The sequence below is a fragment of the Rhinolophus sinicus genome, chromosome 1, assembly GCF_057876585.1.
Source record: "Rhinolophus sinicus isolate RSI-liver-muscle chromosome 1, RSI-T2T, whole genome shotgun sequence".
Lineage (NCBI taxonomy): Eukaryota > Metazoa > Chordata > Mammalia > Chiroptera > Rhinolophidae > Rhinolophus > Rhinolophus sinicus.
This window is the reverse complement of record NC_142501.1, coordinates 93,857,699-93,874,121: the sequence shown is the minus strand read 5'-3', so window position 1 is coordinate 93,874,121 and position 16,423 is coordinate 93,857,699. Positions and strand designations below refer to the sequence as shown.

The following is a 16,423-nucleotide window of genomic DNA, read 5'->3' as shown; positions in this document are numbered from 1 at the left end:
AGGGAAGGAGCTTCTTCAGCCAGTTATCCGCCAAGCAACTCTCCAGGGAAATCTTAGAACTCCGCCAGTGAGGTGACAGCTCAGTAGATGGCGCTCGTACCCCTAAGTCCATATCCTGGAGCGCTGCAGGGGCCTGGAGCGTTAGCAGGAGCAGGGCGTGGTCATGGACCTCAGAGTATGGATAAATTGGTAGCTTCTTGTCTACCTAAAATTCCACTGAAAACTAGTGACAGCTATGTTGTCCCTACCTTCAGTAATTTTTCAAACTGTATATGTGTACTACAAAGAGGATTGTATTAATGCTACTATTTCCGTTAATAATTTTTTTGTTGTTTTAGAGTCTGTTGCTCGTTCAAGCAAACTTCTGGGTTGGTGCCAAAGGCAGACAGATGGCTACGCAGGGGTCGAGGTGACAGATCTCACCACGTCTTGGAAAAGCGGGCTGGCCCTGTGTGCGATTATCCATAGGTACCGCCCTGACCTGATGTAAGTGGTGCCCAAGCTTCGGGTTTCATTTCAGCTCCCAAGGAGCTCAGGGGGCCCTGCTATCACTAGCCTCATTTTGTAATTTTGTCCTAGAATGAGATACATAGTAAGATACTGTCTCTAGAAAGCAGTGATTCATTTTGATTTAGTTAAAACTCTGAATGTCAAGCACTATGTAGCTCAACCCAGAAATTGTTAGCTGAGTTTTTCAAACCACAGCACTCAGAAGCTCAAAAACTTGTTTGTACACCCACCTGGAAGGAAAACTGTGTATTGTCCGCAGATTGAACTCTTGTTTCAGCCAGCTGTCTCTCAAATGGTATTGGTTATAAGAAAAACCTGGCTAGAAGAGTTGGCTGCTAAAGGCAAATGTGTCAGTGCCAACAAAACAGAAAACAGCGAGTACTTCCCCGATTAATGGTGGTTCGTTGGTATTATCTCTCCTCTGTTACACTCCATAAACGTACTCTGTCAAGCTCACAAAATTCAGGTCTCACCCACCTGTACTGGTAACATCTCCTTCTGGCCATTCTTTACGCATCTAAGTGCAGAATCAATACAACAGGATGACCCCAGGTCAGCTGCGTGACCAGTGCACTCAGATTTCCCCTATGGGCATTTGTTACCATGGAGCCCGATATTTGGAAACAAACAGAGCACATTGAATTATTTTGGCTGCCTGTTCTTTTATCATTAGGTCCACCTAAGGGCCCAGTTTTTGTGTTCATTTTGTTTTAGTGATTGCTTAAGAAATCCTAAAAGTTGTAATTCCTATTTGTATTAGGTTACAAGTTAATGAGGCAAGTGCTGTAAAGACAGCCTTGCGTAGTGTGGTTTAGGAATAGGGATTTCTGATTTGGTTGGATAAAGGTCAGCGACCCCCTGTTCCTCTCCCTTGGCTCGCGCAGAGGTTGGTGAAAGGTGAGTGACAGTAGGGCTTACTCCACCAAAAAGAGGGGTGGGGAGGAAGACGTAGCAGCTGGGAAAGATTATGATAAATGCACAGAAGTGCTTTAGAATAAGGGCTAGGTGAATCATTTCTATTTCCAAGAGAAGGCAGAAAAAAAGGGTGAAGGCAGAAGTGACCGTAGGGAGCCGAGCAGGAGAATTGTGGGGTGAGTGTGGGGTGAGGGGCACAATCCTGCCAGACTGGACCAGAGGCTGCCTGGAGAAGGGCTGGGGGCTTCCTGTAGCAGGACTCAGAGCTGTGAGCAGGCGCTGAAGCACATTACACTACAGTGGCTTCATTCAGATGAGGCTTCCATGGTTTAATATGCTTAATCTGCAGAGAAAAGGAATCTTCAAAACTGAAAAACCTGCTATGGAGTCAAGTCAGTGGGTTAACACAAAGTAAGTCCTGCCCAGTTAATCCAAAATCATCTAATGAAGAACATTCAGTCTTCACTGGGTTAAATAGCAAGGAACTTGAAATCCAGTGGGGAATGTTGGTTAATTTAATATTTGGGAAAACTCAAGAAATTTAGCAATGGAAAAATCTTTTGAGTGAAGTTTTGGAATTTCCCTTCAAGTCGAAGGCTGAGAAAGATTTATCAGAGCTGATTTAGTACAGCAGCAGCTTGTCAGGTCCACAGGAGACCATGGGTCATTGTCTCAGGCCTTTGGAAGCAGTCAGATCCAAATAGGGTTTTTGTCATTATTGAACATTAGTTTAATACATACAGATCGCACACACGATGCAAGAAAATGCATATTAAAAAGATAGTTCCTATTCTTGAGCTTACATTTAGAAACTAAGAAATTTATGTTACTTAGAAAAATGAGGGTAGTTTTTCAGTTTTCCTGCTTTTTTCCTTTATAGGTAGATCTTTAATCATTCTTTCTTCTTGAAGATGATTTACATTTCAGGTTTGCTGTCAGATTTCAGTGAGGCGCTACATACAGGATTTTAGCTAAAAGACCAAGAAATGGTGGTGACTCTGTGATGCTGTGTTCTCTGGTGTGGGGACAAGTACCCCATTGTGATCCATTGTCCTCTTCCTGTTGCTCAGAGATTTTGATTCTTTGGATGAGCAAAACGTGGAGAAGAATAACCAGCTGGCCTTTGATATTGCGGAGAAGGAACTGGGCATTTCTCCCATCATGACTGGCAAAGACATGGCATCGGTGGGGGAGCCAGACAAGCTGTCCATGGTGATGTACCTGACGCAGTTCTATGAGATGTTTAAGGACTCGCTCCCCTCCAGTGGTAAGGGCTGTGCACAACACCCCCCTTCCCCCCGTCCTCTGTTGTTGCCCGGCTTTTCTTCCTTTCCTTCTAACCACGTCCTTCATCAGCACTCCCAAAAGCAAGTCTGCGCTGACTTTTCACTGGTCAGTGCCAAGGTAAGTCCCTGGAGCTTTGCTCCGTTACTTTTTCCTTCTTTACTAGAGTGTTCCCAGCCACTCTTGCTTCCCCAAATCTTTCTCACTATCTACATATACACAAAAATCATTCCTATCAAAAATTTTTTCCTTGACTCTACCACCTTCTCATACCTTTTCTCTCAGAACCAGCCTTTCTGGAAAAAAGCAGTTTATGCTTGTGGGCTCTACTTCCTCACTGCATAAACTTGGTGACACTTTGCAACCAGGCTTCTGTCATGACTGGTCTGCCAATTGTTCCCCGCAGTCATGGGGAATCACCAAATCCATGTTCTTTTCCCATTTCTCATCGCCTATGCACTTGCCTTTTTTGCCATGTTTAGCACTATGGAATGACTTTTTTTTTTCTGGAAAGTCTCTCTCCTGGGCTTCTGTGATCTGGCACTGGACTGGCCTCATTCTCTTCCTTCTGCAGCTGTCCCTTCTCTGGCTTCTCTCTTTCCCCACCTTTCAATGTTTCCCAAAACTCTTTCCTTCGCCCTTAGCCTGATGCCTCAGTCTGTCAGCATGCTCCAAAAGACATTGCTATTGTCATTTGTTGTCTCTTGGAGGAAGTGTAGCATAATGTTGACCAGTGTTGATCATGGTACCCAACCTGGGTTTATGTCCCAGTACTTCCACCTGTTTGACCTTAAGCTAGTTACTCAGTTGTCCTGTGCCTCAGTTTCCCCATCTGTAAAATGGGGATTTTATATATACCGGGGGTGCCAAAAACATGTGTACAACTGGACACTTTGGTCAGTGTTGCTCAAGCAGTAGTTCACTGTAATCAGAAGTGTCTGGATGCTGACGGGAACCACTTTGAGCACCTTTTATAATTGCAGAAGTTAAACATGACTTGTATTCATCTTTTGGTATTGGTATATATTGAGCATTACAATTTTAATACAGTTTTCTTTGCTTAACATGTTGCGTACGGATCATGAGAATCTTCACGAGGGATTTAAACCCCGCCGTACGCAACGTGTTAAATTGTGCATACATTTTTTTGGCACCCTCTGTGTAATTAGATTTTCATATGCTGTGAAGAATGTTGTTAAACAGAAGCACGTAATAAATGTTAGCAATGTATTATTACTTTTTGTTTCAATTGTTATTTTTAAAGTTATTATTGTGACTGATACAACATTGGAATCCACAGTTTCTTCCAGCCCATGTGCTTTCATGGATGTTCGTGGCTTTTTCTGGTTAGATACACAGTTCTTACAACAGAACTCCAGAACTCTGACATCAGTATATGCGTTCAGGACAGCCCTCCCGTAGCTACATGGATGGTGTCTACACACGGCAAAACCAACGCCCCTGAGCTATGTGCCCCCCTATCCTTCTGCTCTGCCCTAAAAGTTTTTATCATGAAGGTGAGGTTTCAGCACTCTGCTGTAACCACAATCCCAGGCAGATTCCAGCTTTTGAAAAGTGGAGGATTGGTGATTGAAATGGATTGAGAATGAGTTGGTATTGTTTCTGTGGATGCAAAAGAGAAGGCTCAGTGTCCAAACCTAACTGTGCATTTTCTTTGTAGAATTTCCTGCTCAGTTCCTCAGGCTTTTGTTGGAGCGTGTGAACCTTTAAAGCTTTCTAGGTTCCGGGAGCCACGTGCAAGGAGGGCAGTTCTGGTTGGTACTGTGAGCCCCCTCCACCGCTGGCCTTGAACACTGCCTTCTGTTCACAGATGCCCTGGACCTGAGTGCGGAGGAGAAGGCGGTCCTGATAGCCACCACCAAGTCCCCCATCTCCTTCCTGAGCAAGCTGGGCCAGACCATCTCTCGGAAGCGTTCGCCCAAGGTAAATGGAAGAGTCTGTTTTTTGTTTATTTGTTTGTTTTTTACCAGCTGCAAACCTAATGTCTAGATACACTAATACAATAATGCAGTTTCCTTCCTCTCTTGGGATAGGATAAAAAGGAAAAGGACTTGGATGGTGCTGGAAAGAGGAGAAAGACCAGTCAGTCAGAGGAGGTAAGAATTATTTGGGATTTGCTAGAATGATTATACTGAATTGCCCTTTTTGTCTTAAATCTTTATTTTCCAAATTAGTATTGCTAGATGTTTTCATATTCATCCTTCATGAGAATTTTTGTGGGCAGATGCTTTTTCTGTGGGCTTTTGCCTTTGTTTAATTTTTGGAGAGCATCCAAGGGGCACACACATATGGGCACAGGGCTCTCCTGTCTCTGGAGTCACACAGTGGCTTTCCTGGGATGTGACAGTACCTGCAGAAGTCCCATACCTACTTACACTCCATCGCGAGATTGGAGCTGGAGGGGAGCTGTTCAGCTCAAACTACAGCAGAAACAACACCCACCACGCCAGGCTCTGGCTGCGCCTCTTTGAGGGAAGGACATTTGGAGCTCCTGTGACAAGCTGGCTTTTGGGTGTCGATACTGGCAGGAGGAAGTGCCCCGGGGCTGCAGAGGAGCGAGGCCCACGCTGGTGAGCACCCTGACAGACAGGAGGATGGATGCAGCTCTGGGCAGCCAGAACAAAGTGAAGTACATGGCCACCCAGCTGCTGGCCAAATTTGAGGAGAATGCGCCCCCACAGTCCACCGGCACAAGGAGACAGGTAAACCCCCCTCACACCTCACCCATCCACACTTGGGCTGGCCACGTAGCAAGGAAGAATTTGACATGGGGTATGTCATAGGCCCGAGGACTCACGGGCTCAAGACCGCTGTCTGGTTTTTTGTTGTGTGGCTGTGGCAGAGAACAGCATTTCCGATGCTCCTCATGCTTCAGCACTGCTTTATCCTCACCGTTCAGGTTCAAGGTATCTGACAAAAATCCGCAGAGATTTTAAATTTTATGTCTATATACCCATTCGTATGTATTTGTTCACATTTAAATTATAAAAGAAGTACATGCTTATTGAGGAGAATGCTGAGAAGTGTAATAAAGATACTAAGACACCACTAATTCTGTTAGTATTTTGTTATAGTTCTATCTGGTCCTTTTTTAGGGCATTCTTGTTTTCATAGTTGAGGTCATTGTCATTCTTAACATATACACTTTTGTGTTCTGCTTTTTCTAGTAACTTTGTCGTGTTCCCATGTTCCAAACTCTACAGCGTGTGTGTGTGTGTGTGTGTGTGTGTGTGTGTGTGTGTACACCGTGCTTTTCCTAACTCTTCCTCTAGTGTTGGATATTTTACTTGTTTCTCATCTTTCATGATAAAGGACAGAGGTAATAAACATTCTTGTTATAAAGCTTCTGTGTGTTGCAGGTGATTTTCCTGGGCTATCCTTGAACTAGGCTGAGAACATGAACATTTTAAAGATTCTGCATGGATACTAACTTGCTTTCCCCTAAGTCATACCTGAGAGTGCTAGACAGGAGCCTTTGAAGGGATGCTTTGTTAGGTCTTGTCTCTCCTCTTGCTTATCTATGATGTCTTCTAAGAGGACACGCTGGGATTTTGAGATTCACACTAAAAGTTTCTTGTAAACTCCCTGATGATGACCTGGGAGAGCATTGGAGGAGAGGGAGCCCATCCTCGTATTCATTTTGTCTTTCTGCATCTTCTCCGTACACATCAGCCATTGTTCTTGTGGACGGGGTTGGGGTGGGTCACTAACTTACTCACTTTGCTTGAGTCTGGCCATCATTAACTTCTTCTCACATCTAGTCTTTGGTTATGGTTCACAGAGAAGATAATACCATTTGTGGGCAAACGTCTAAGGTTGCCTGACGGCTCTGGCAGCCCAGGTTCTGCCCCTCAGGGAGGCTGGAAGGCTCCCCATTAGAGGAAGCTTGCCTCTGAGAGACGGTTGCTGTCCTCATTTTGAATGGCAAGAATTAGTTTTCCAAACCAGAATTACTAGTTTAGGCTCAGAGCACTGAGCTGGGGAAAAGGATAATGAGAATTACAGCTTTTGTTTTTGTTTTTGTTCTCATTTGCATTTGCTTTTGGTTTGGGGGTCAGGGTATTTTATTTCCTTTATTTAGTGTAACTTTCTAAAAATTAATTCTGTGTCTCTACAACCACCACCCCAGTTCAGAGATGTGTGTCTGTCCGCCACGAGTACCTTTTTGTGTCTTCTACCTTAATGTATTTTATTTTGTTTTGTCTCCATGTCCTGTCCCCCACCCATACTTGACCTGTGTGTCACAGCCGACACAAGAGCGTGGGGTCAGCCAGCCGTCCTGCTGCCTACCTGAGCAGGGTCGCCCTGCTCCCACCCCCCAGTGGAAACAGGTAAAGGAACCGCCCGGAACAAGAATGGGTGCTGCCCCCTGGGCCTCCCCCACCTGCCCCTCCTGAGCCAGCCAGGCCTGAGGCCTGCACTGTAGCAACCCAGCTCCCAGGCTGGACGCCTCTGTTCATCTGAGTAGTGACTCGGAAGAGTCTAACAAATGATGATTGTATCACATGATTTGTTTAACTCCTTGGGATGTGAGAAATCAGTTAGAAAAGTGGGCTGATAATTGGTTATTGAAACTATGTGGTGAGTCATTCAGGTACCCTAGCCTTCGGGGTTTTGCTAGCCATAACCTTTGCCCCAAGTTGACTTGCTAACATGTGTTCTCGTGACCATTGGAGGGAGAATCCTGAATTCGGAAGCCTGAGAATTGGAGCAGTGGAGCCTTTCGTGTTAAATAAGAAAACGTTATCCAAGAAATTGTCTCGAACTATGATTTCTATTTGTTTCAGACCCTGGACAGAGATGATCGTGGGCATTTTTTTGGTGTTGTCTACATTTAAAATACTCTGTGGGAATTTTCACTAAAGCAGTTGCAGGGTCTCCTGGAAAGCAGCTTCTCCCAAGCAGGATAGAACAGGACAGAAAGAGGGAGATGGCACCTGGTTACTAATAGAAATTGTCAGAGAGACTGGGGACCCCTGCTTGCTTCCTGCACAGCTCAGCTGACAACTGCCTGTTGTAGTGACAGCAGCTGCACTTGTGTCTCCTGGTTGGTGTCATCTAGGGCTAAGGTTCTCAGGTCTGAGGAGCTGACCCTTACCTCCTCTTGTGCTGTAGAGGGACAGCTGTTGTTGGGAGGGGCTGGGGAGTGGCGAGCTGGGTTTTATTTGAATTACGTTCGGGGCAAAATGTTCCTTCCTAACCTTTCTTTTTGTGACATGCCATGTTAAAGGCATGACCCATGAGGCTGAGACGGAAGCCTGGGGACAATGTCCACACTCACAACAGAAGCCGGCTGCCTCTCCTGCGGTGGGAGGACATCGTTGGAAATTCACTGCCATTTTATTTTCTCACTCTTAAAGCCTAGGTGGAAGGTATAATTTGAAAGGCAGTCTTTAGTTGAAGATCTGCTGAAGGGGGAACTGAACTCGAACCAGATTCCCCAAATTCTAGATTCTTACGGTATTTGTAAAGGTAACATGAGATGGGAGAAGCAAAGAGCAAGGGAGGTTGCTGTACTACATGCAGGAGGGTGAACAAATGACTGTCAGTGGCACGTGCCTGGGCAGCTGTGGGCCGGCTTGCCAGGAGTCTCGGGCCTGAAGCACGACCCAGGACCCTGGACTGGCTGCGGCCCTGTCCTGTGAGGACTGGCGCCTGGCACAGCAGCCTGCCACCTAATGGAGCTGAAGTGCAGGGCCCACAGGAGCGTGGTGCTTGTGGGCTGCCGCTGTGTCTCTGGTCCTCGAGCCTCATGTGGGCTGCTACATGGAGATGGACGGTAGCTGTCACCTGGGTGCCTGACGGTCAGTCATTGAAGCAGAATATTGTAGGCTGTGCAGACAGCAGAACAGAGCCATTACACTCCCGCAGGCCGGGGTTCTTGCAGTGGGCACCAGAGGACAGACAGGAGGTGGGTAGGTGAGGGAGAAGCCATAACATCAGTAGTGAAAGCCCGTTCGACCCTCGTGTGTTTCGTGTTACACAAAGCTGGGACTTGTAGTTTACTTGTCTGAAAGAAGTGTAGCTCACAGTTCTTACAGCCATGTGAAAAGTGTTATTGTTCACGTATAACTTCTTCTCAGCTGGGTGGTTTCATTAATCTTGGCCTTGTAAATTTACCTCCTATAAGTTAGAGCTCTGGCGGGCAATGCCAGATGCTACAGGGACCCCGCGGTGCATGGGTCCCGCAGCCTCTGACGCACCGCGACTGCTGGCCCCCTTTGTCTCCCTTCAGGAGTGGTGGTGTGGCCAGCAGCACTACATCCTGACTCCCTTTGTGTTTCTCTTGAAGTGGATCAGATGAAGGCAGGAGGGGTGGTATGCACTGCGGTTATGGCTGAGTGGGCCCCAGGTCAGCTTTACAAACTTAGGGCCCGATATGAGGAGGGAACGAGTCCCCCCTGCCGCCGCTAACTTTTCTAGTGCCTTCCTGTGCAGCACTCTGGCTCCTCCCTCCCACCCTTTTGCCTTTTCATCTCAGAAGGGCATCTGGCAGGCAGACTGCACATGATTCAGCCTGGTTTGTAAGCAGGTTGTTGTGTGAGGTGGGAACAGACGGGGAGCTGCCTCCTCAGCCCTCAGCTCCTACAGCTGTTTCTCGTCCCAGGCTTCCCCCATGTGGAGCCGCACATGGTCATTGTGGGAGTGAGGGGAGAGGGGCAGGGAAGGGATGCAGTGCAGGGGGCAAGGTGGGGGCTGGTGCAGCAGCGTAGGTACGGTGTGCAGGAGTGCGTGATGTTTGCCTTCTGTGTCCCGTTTCCTGTGCTTGGATTGCCAGCGTAGTTTCCCACACCCTTTTGAGTGTGAATGAGGGGAATGAGCCCTGGGAAGCAATGGCAGCATGCGCTCGTAGGTAGCCCTGGAGGAGACTGCCACTCTGCTGCTGCTGGTGTACAGGTGATGGGCCATTGGGAGGGTCTCCAGGTCCGCCTGTGGTGGTGGCCTCTGTGCCCTTTCTCTCTACGTATAACCAAGCCCATTCGTTCTGTCCCCCAAGTCCCCCGATGTAACCAGCTGAGAAGAATATACCCCTTGATCCCTGGCATTTAGAAAGCACCTCACTGCCAGTGACCCCAAGACCACCGCTTCCAACAAACAGCACGAGTGGGCCTGGAGGCCAACAACAGGCTGTGTGTGACACACTGCCTCCCTGACCACATCGCCTTGCCGTTGAGGATGGAGGGGCAGGGAAGGGGCCTGTGGGGTGCTTTTGGCAAATGCCCATGGGTCCTTCCAGAACTGTTTCACTGGTGTTCTCTCTGTTTGTGTCTGTTGGTGTAAAAGCGACAAGAAAAGGAGCGTTCTCGGACCTGCCCCAAAAAAGTGATCACACTCTCTCCTCCCCACACCCCACCTCCCTGTGGGGCACGTGGAGGCCAGCAGGTGACATTTTCTGCATGTTCCGTCATCCTGTTTGTGTCTTCATGCCTGCTTGTGTAGGTGGCCGCATCAGAGGCCAAATCAGGATTCCCACTTTCAGTGACAAAACTGTTAAAAGACAGAACAATCGTGACCGTGTGTAGAAACCATTTGTAGCAGAAGCAACCTTTATTGCTACAAATGAGCAAATTCCTGATTGGACCTCATATTACATTCAAACCCTGGGTGGTGTAATGTGGTCCCATGTCATAGGAATACAACTGTGTAATCACAAACTAAAATTTAAACTGTATTTGTTACAGATGTGAGGTCCAAAAAGCCCCGGAGAGCAACATATTTATAAACCCATTTAAAGCAGCCGTTTTTGCCTTACTGCCCAAGGAGACTGAGCTAAGATGCACTTTGGGAACCTTTTTGTAGGGCTTCACTACAAGTTTGCTTCTTTCTGATTTTGAGAGTCCTGCCTCTTGCTTGTCCAACTTCTGCCAACACCTGCTCTTCCATCCACGCCAGTCTCACTCCAGGCAGATCATTCGAAAAGTGCTTTACAGCAGCGCTCACCACGAGTGTGATTAGCAGGACAGCAAGTGTGCGTGTGTGGCAAGCCCACTCAGAAACCTGCCTATCGAGCGGTTCTGCTGACCCTTGTAGTATAAAATGCTATAAAATGAAATGCTAATTTTAAAGGCAGGATTATGGAAAGGCATTTTCTCAACGTAGGCGGCCTGTTTAAAAAGTGACTTCTTGTAATCTGCCTGATTTTAAAGGCCCAGTCTGGGTCTAAGACCCGAGCCGTGGTGGCTGTCGCCCTGCCTGTGCCTTGTCTCTGCATAAGAGCTGGCAGTTAGGAGCACTTACTGAGAGCCAGGCGGTGTTCCGGGTTCTCGCCCTGTGTGATCTCAATCAGTTAACTCTACGAGGCAGGTACTGTTATTAAGGTTTCCAGGCGGGAATTCCCGCCTGTTCTCAGGAATCTTTTACGCTTTCCCGTTCCCGAATCCCAAGAAAAGTTGGTCAGGAAAATCTGTTCTTTAAAGCCGGTAATACCCACAATGGGAAATAAACGTACTACTCACAATGTGTCTCTTAGACATTTTTCCTATTTATCACTAGGGTTTCTGGGCAGGAATTCCCACCCGTTCTCAGGAATATTTTTCGCTTTTCCGCTCCCGAATCCCGAGAAAAGTTCGTTGGGAAATCAGAACAACCGGCTCCTTGAACCCAGGTGGTTGATAGTATCAGCCGTCACTTTGTGGAAACGATTCATCGTGGAGAACAGAAAACAGTTTATATCTCGGGATTCAGGAAGGGAAAGTGAAAAAAAATTCCTGAGAACGGGTGGGAATTCCCGCCTGGAAACTGTTATCCTCTGCATTTTACAGGGGAGGAGACTGAGTTGTAGGGTAGGGAGGTAATTTGGATGCAGGCACTGAGTCTGGTTGGTTTCACCCTGGAGCCCGAGCGCTGGCCTCTTGCCTGGAGACAGTGTGCTCTTGGGCTCTGGGCAGGAGGAGCCACAGCGGGCGTTCTGGCTCTGCTTTCCAGCAGTAGAGGCCGTCAGGTGAATCCTCAGCTATCCAGAGTGATAAGTGGCCTTCCCTTGCCCCATCATTGCTGGTGGTGCTTTCCTCAAGTCAGTGGAGGCAGCCGTGTGTCTGTCTCAGAGACGCCCACCTCCTTGTGTAGTGACTGAAAACACTTCCAGTCCTTCACACTTCTCCCGTCAATGAGCCAGGCCCTTGTCCCATGTTCTTGTGCAGGAACCGCTCCCCACCCTGCAGTTCCCTCTGCACTGTGTACTGGTCACGCATCCCAACAGCTTCCGTATCCCCACCTTTCCTTTCTCATGTCTTGTGGAAAGCTTTACCCTTCTAACCCACCTCCTTTTAAACCCGCATTTCATGCCTCTAACCTTGGGCCACCATGGGAAAGAGCTGTTTGTCCCACCTCTGTACTAACTAGTTCTTTCTCTGTGTGGGTAGCTGACCTCGCCAGAGGCCAGCTGGGCAGAATGGCTGTGCCAAAAGTTGTCCTTGGGTCTGGGGCTTGGTGGGTGGGACTGTGTCTTCTTGGGTGGGGCTCAGTAGGGAGCCGGGATTTGTGTTGAAATGAGCTCTGAATTTCTGGCACTGTCACTTAGGACAGCCAAATGGAGCATAGCATTTAGATGGAGCTTAAATTTCTACTTTGTTGCCAACAGACGAACAGGGACCTTGATGCTGACAGCCGCGGCAAGCAGAGTCCCCGTCATGAGAGGGTAAAGCGCGCATGAGCCGTGGCATGGGATGCTGAGAGCCAGAGACGGACGCTGTGGTGGGGCAGAGGGAGGGCGGGCAGGCCCCTCTCCCCTTGCTTCTCACACACTCTCGTCACCCAGCCCAGAGCCAGAATCCCTTTTGCTAACAGCTGGCCCGCAGAAGTAGCATTCACAGCAGAGTGTTCACCCACCCAGCACTCAGATGAGATCCTCAGACTGGTGCGAATGGCCTCATGACTTCCTGTTCTGCCCAGCTGTCCCATTTCAGAATCTGTGCCTCTGGTGGGGTGACGCTTGGCTGTCAGGTACGGCTTCTTAGGGCAAGGGTTTGGGCCAGTTAGCAGGTGGGAGTTGCTTAGTTCTTTGGACAGTGAGGGACCTTGAGGTGGGAATACTGAGAGAACCAGAGCTCATACAGTATGGGGGTTTTTCAGCCATGAAGAGGCTGCAGAGAAAGGAAGCTGATGACAAGATGGGGGTATATGACACCCTCCAACTCATCTTTTCTGAAAAACTTAGGGGGATTACTGATTACACCTGACAACTGTGTAATTTGATGAATAGCAGACATGCCCATTTTTAAAAGCCTGCTTATTTATGGAACTTTTGTTTGTTTTGCCCTTAAAGATGCCCCATAGCTGCTCACTTCACATGGGTTTTTAAAACTTTTACCTCCCCTTCTGCTTTTGATCTCAGACAAGCAGTTATGGCTCAGCAGTAAATCCAGTTACTTCTCGGATCCAGTGGGAAGCCAGGCATAGTGCTGCCTCCCAGTGCCTTGTCACCAAGCTAGGAGCAGGTGGCTGGGCTGCCAAGGGCACGAGGGGACCAGGTCTGGGCAGCAAGGAGCCTGGCCTGAGTTGCAGGGCGGATCCCTTCATCTCCTCACCTGGCCCAGCTCTGCTCTTTCACGCTTGGTGCTGCTTCCTCCATGAGGTCTTCCTGTGCCCAGCCTCAGTCTTCCTTCTCCCAGGATGTGTTCCTCTCAAAGAGAAAACTAGGCATTTCACTGAGTGGGGTGATGCCCTGCATTTTGTGGAATACATAATTTAATGAGGTCCTGCTGAGTTTTACTGAAATAGTGCCTAAACAAAGATGAGTGGAGAGAAGTATTTGAATAAAAGGAGAGGTTGTCAGGGAGAAACCATTGGAAGTTAGGGCTGCAGTGCATAGGAGGAAAGGTAGCAATAGGTTTGCAAGGAGTTTTCTTCCACTTTTCCCAAAGGGCTGGTTTCCAGAGTCTTCAGAGCAGGGCTCCTGTCTAGATGCTTTTAAGGGTCACCCTTCTGTTCCATAGGACTTCCCACTGTCCCATGAGCATGCCTTTGCACTCACCTGCTCTGTCACCGTCTCCCCCACACCTCCCATCCCCCATTAGCTTCCACTGCTCTGCCACCCCTGGGGCAGCTCAGTCTTGTCCCTTGTTTCTTTCTGGGGGTGTCACTCCTCTACAGAGGTCTCCCTCAGCTCCCCCGGGCCTGTGAGTGCATCTGGAGCAGGGGCTGGTGACACTTCACATTGTCACCCCTCGAAGCTACCAAGCTAGTGTGGGCTGAGGTAAATGGTGTGATAGATCGCCTTGGAGCTGGAAGGGCAGGGGTTCTCCTTACCATGACAGTACCTCCATCCACCCTGCACGCACTTCACCCTGAACCTGGCAGGCACTAAGCAGTTACTGTTCACTAAAGCCCTCTGCTGCCACCTCACTCTCTAGGGGCTGCACAGGCCCGTCACTGAGGAAGACCATGGCCCACTTCCGTACACATGCTGCATGCAGCCTGTACAGGGCTCGCGGTCTTGGCTTTCCTCCTGATCATTGCTGGGATTTGGCTAGCTCTTTCCTGAGCAGTTTCTCTGACAGGAGGGGATGAGCCAGATCCTCGCTTTTATGTGGAGGGAGCCAGCTTGACTCTTGCCTTGCTGTCTCTGTGGTCTGTCATTTGTAAGGCTGGTAGAGTGATGAGTGGTTGTGTCCTGCCCGGGAGAAACCCCAGCTCAGGCCTGGGAGGGGCTCCGCAGAGCAGAGCACGTGTGAGTACCGCCTCTGCACTCCGCCGGCCGGCGAGGGGCAGCCAGTGCTGTCCGCTCTCCGCAGGGTGGACGGCGTAAGCACTGGGCACGGGAGGGCGGGCTTTCAGAACGCTCCTGATCAGCGAGCGCACGGCAGCGCAGGCTGCTCTGGAAGCCGGAGGGGAGGGCCAGCTGGAAGCAGCCGCAAGCCTTGAATGGGCCACTCGTGCTTCTCGGCGCTATAAGGATGGCTTTACTGCAGTTGTGATTTAGAGAACGTCTAAAGCGAAAGGGTCTAAAACTGCCCAATTTCTTACGCTCAGGTCTATGTGTAACTTATAATTTTCTTTCTCCATCTTGTATTTTGTAGCCAGAGCCTAAACCTTCTCGTCGGTTTTTTGTCGATCAGTGGGAGCTTTCTCTTAGCCTCCGTTCCTCCAGCCGCCCCGCCTCTCCCTCCTCTGACTCCCTCCGACAGGTAGCAGGCCTGGGACTGGGCAAAGCTGTGTGTCCTCTTCAGCCTCTGCTCACTTCACCTAAACAAACGCCAGCTGGCCCCAGGGAGGTTGCAGAGCTCGCTTGGCCTGTCTCCTGGAGGAATCCAGTTGTGTGTGCCTGTGTGTATGTCCATCTGTCTGTTCTGTTTGAGGCCCGTGAGCATACACCTAAGTTAGAGAGGCTGCTAGCCTTCATTGTATCGAATTCTGTTGAAGTAAACCCACTTTCATTATATTTCGCCTGTGTGAAATAATGATAAACATTTTTCAGCAATTAGCTCTTTTAACTCCAGATGTCTTTATACTAATATGTGTTTCAAAATAGGCATTACAGTGTAATTAAATCTCTTACACGGCCTGCTGAAGATGCAGGGTCCTGGGTGCCTCTGGGCTTGTAATCATTTAAGGAATGAACCCTGCTGTTTCGGAACTGATCCAGCTGTAGAGCAGTTTATAGAGATCGGAGGGTCCTTTGGCCCTTCCTGTTTGTTTCCTGTTCTTGAGCTGGTAGCAGACGTGGGGTATGTGTGTGGAAGCGCGTGCATGTGTGGTGGCAGTCGTATAAATCCAGCGATTGCTACATTGCAGCTGTTTGTCCACAGCAGGGAGAAGGAAGCCATCTGTTTTTCATGCCAGAAACAAGTAGAACCTGTCTTGAGCGGGGGTGGGGGGGTGGGGGTGGGGTTGTCAGTACTGTCATACCACTGAGGACTGAAGGTGACAAATGCCTCTGCAGGCAGCCCTGGGCTGTAATTGCCATGATAGCATGCAGTGAGGTGGGGAGAGGAGGGCTTGGAGCAGTGAGGACCCAGGGCTGCTCCATGTCCCAGCCTCGTGTTTGACATCTGGCCCAGAGGCTCACTTACCTGCAGCAGAACAAAAGCAGTGCAGCTTGCTGCTCCCTCCGTGGCAGCTACTAAGTGAGCTGCTCAGTGCTGCCTGGTGTCTGTTCCAGACCTAAGCCCCCGCAATGTCTTTAAGTAAGGCTTAGCCTGAAGGGTCACTTGTGTTTCTCAGCTGCTAATGGGTATAAGCTGTAGAGTCAATGGGCAAATGGTACCAATCCTTGGAAATCGCCTTATTTTAAATCGAAAATGTAATTGACGCCTCAGTTCCAGCTGGACCTTTGAGAATTGTTTGACATTTGTTCTTCTATCTTCTCGTATTTAGGTAGTTAGCTGCCCCTGGAGTGCTTCTCGTTTGTCCCTGCCAGCCTGGGCATGCCATTGCCCAGTGTGTGCTCGTCCATTCAAACTGCTTCCTAACCGGGCTTGTTGGCATCCCCACAGCAGCTGCTCCTACTGTTCTGAGTTAGAAGTAGAGTCAGGCAGCACCCTTATTCCATGGTTCATGACAGGAGTGTCACACACATTAGGTGTCTTAGCCGTCTCCACATGGAAGGGAGACCTGGACACGAGTCTCTAAAGGACTGCCCACAAGTCTGACCTCGTTCCCTGGGGACATGCTCAAAACTGGGCTCCCTAGCAGGGAAGTTCACAATTGAAATTTAATAGTTTCCTCCTGTGACTTCTTCAGCACTGCTAGAAAG

The 16,423-nt window shown here is 48.9% G+C and overlaps 1 protein-coding gene across 25 annotated transcripts in view; it reads left to right on the top strand.

Annotated features, from left to right (window-relative positions):
* MICAL3 (microtubule associated monooxygenase, calponin and LIM domain containing 3) overlaps positions 1-16,423 on the top strand; it is a 224,696-nt gene that overhangs the window by 115,722 nt on the left and 92,551 nt on the right. For 19 of the 25 annotated variants that reach the window (XM_074325093.2, XM_074325097.2, XM_074325110.2 and 16 more), the window contains 9 exons: positions 339-486; positions 2,496-2,692; positions 4,541-4,653; positions 4,764-4,826; positions 5,259-5,432; positions 6,978-7,061; positions 10,015-10,113; positions 12,311-12,367; positions 14,748-14,855. In XM_074325093.2, the coding sequence (XP_074181194.2) occupies positions 339-486; positions 2,496-2,692; positions 4,541-4,653; positions 4,764-4,826; positions 5,259-5,432; positions 6,978-7,061; positions 10,015-10,113; positions 12,311-12,367; positions 14,748-14,855 (1,043 nt within the window). The remainder of the gene's footprint in view (positions 1-338; positions 487-2,495; positions 2,693-4,540; positions 4,654-4,763; positions 4,827-5,258; positions 5,433-6,977; positions 7,062-10,014; positions 10,114-12,310; positions 12,368-14,747; positions 14,856-16,423) is intronic. The other 6 variants (XM_074325111.2, XM_019757222.3, XM_088801932.1 and 3 more) reach the window with 3 other exon arrangements.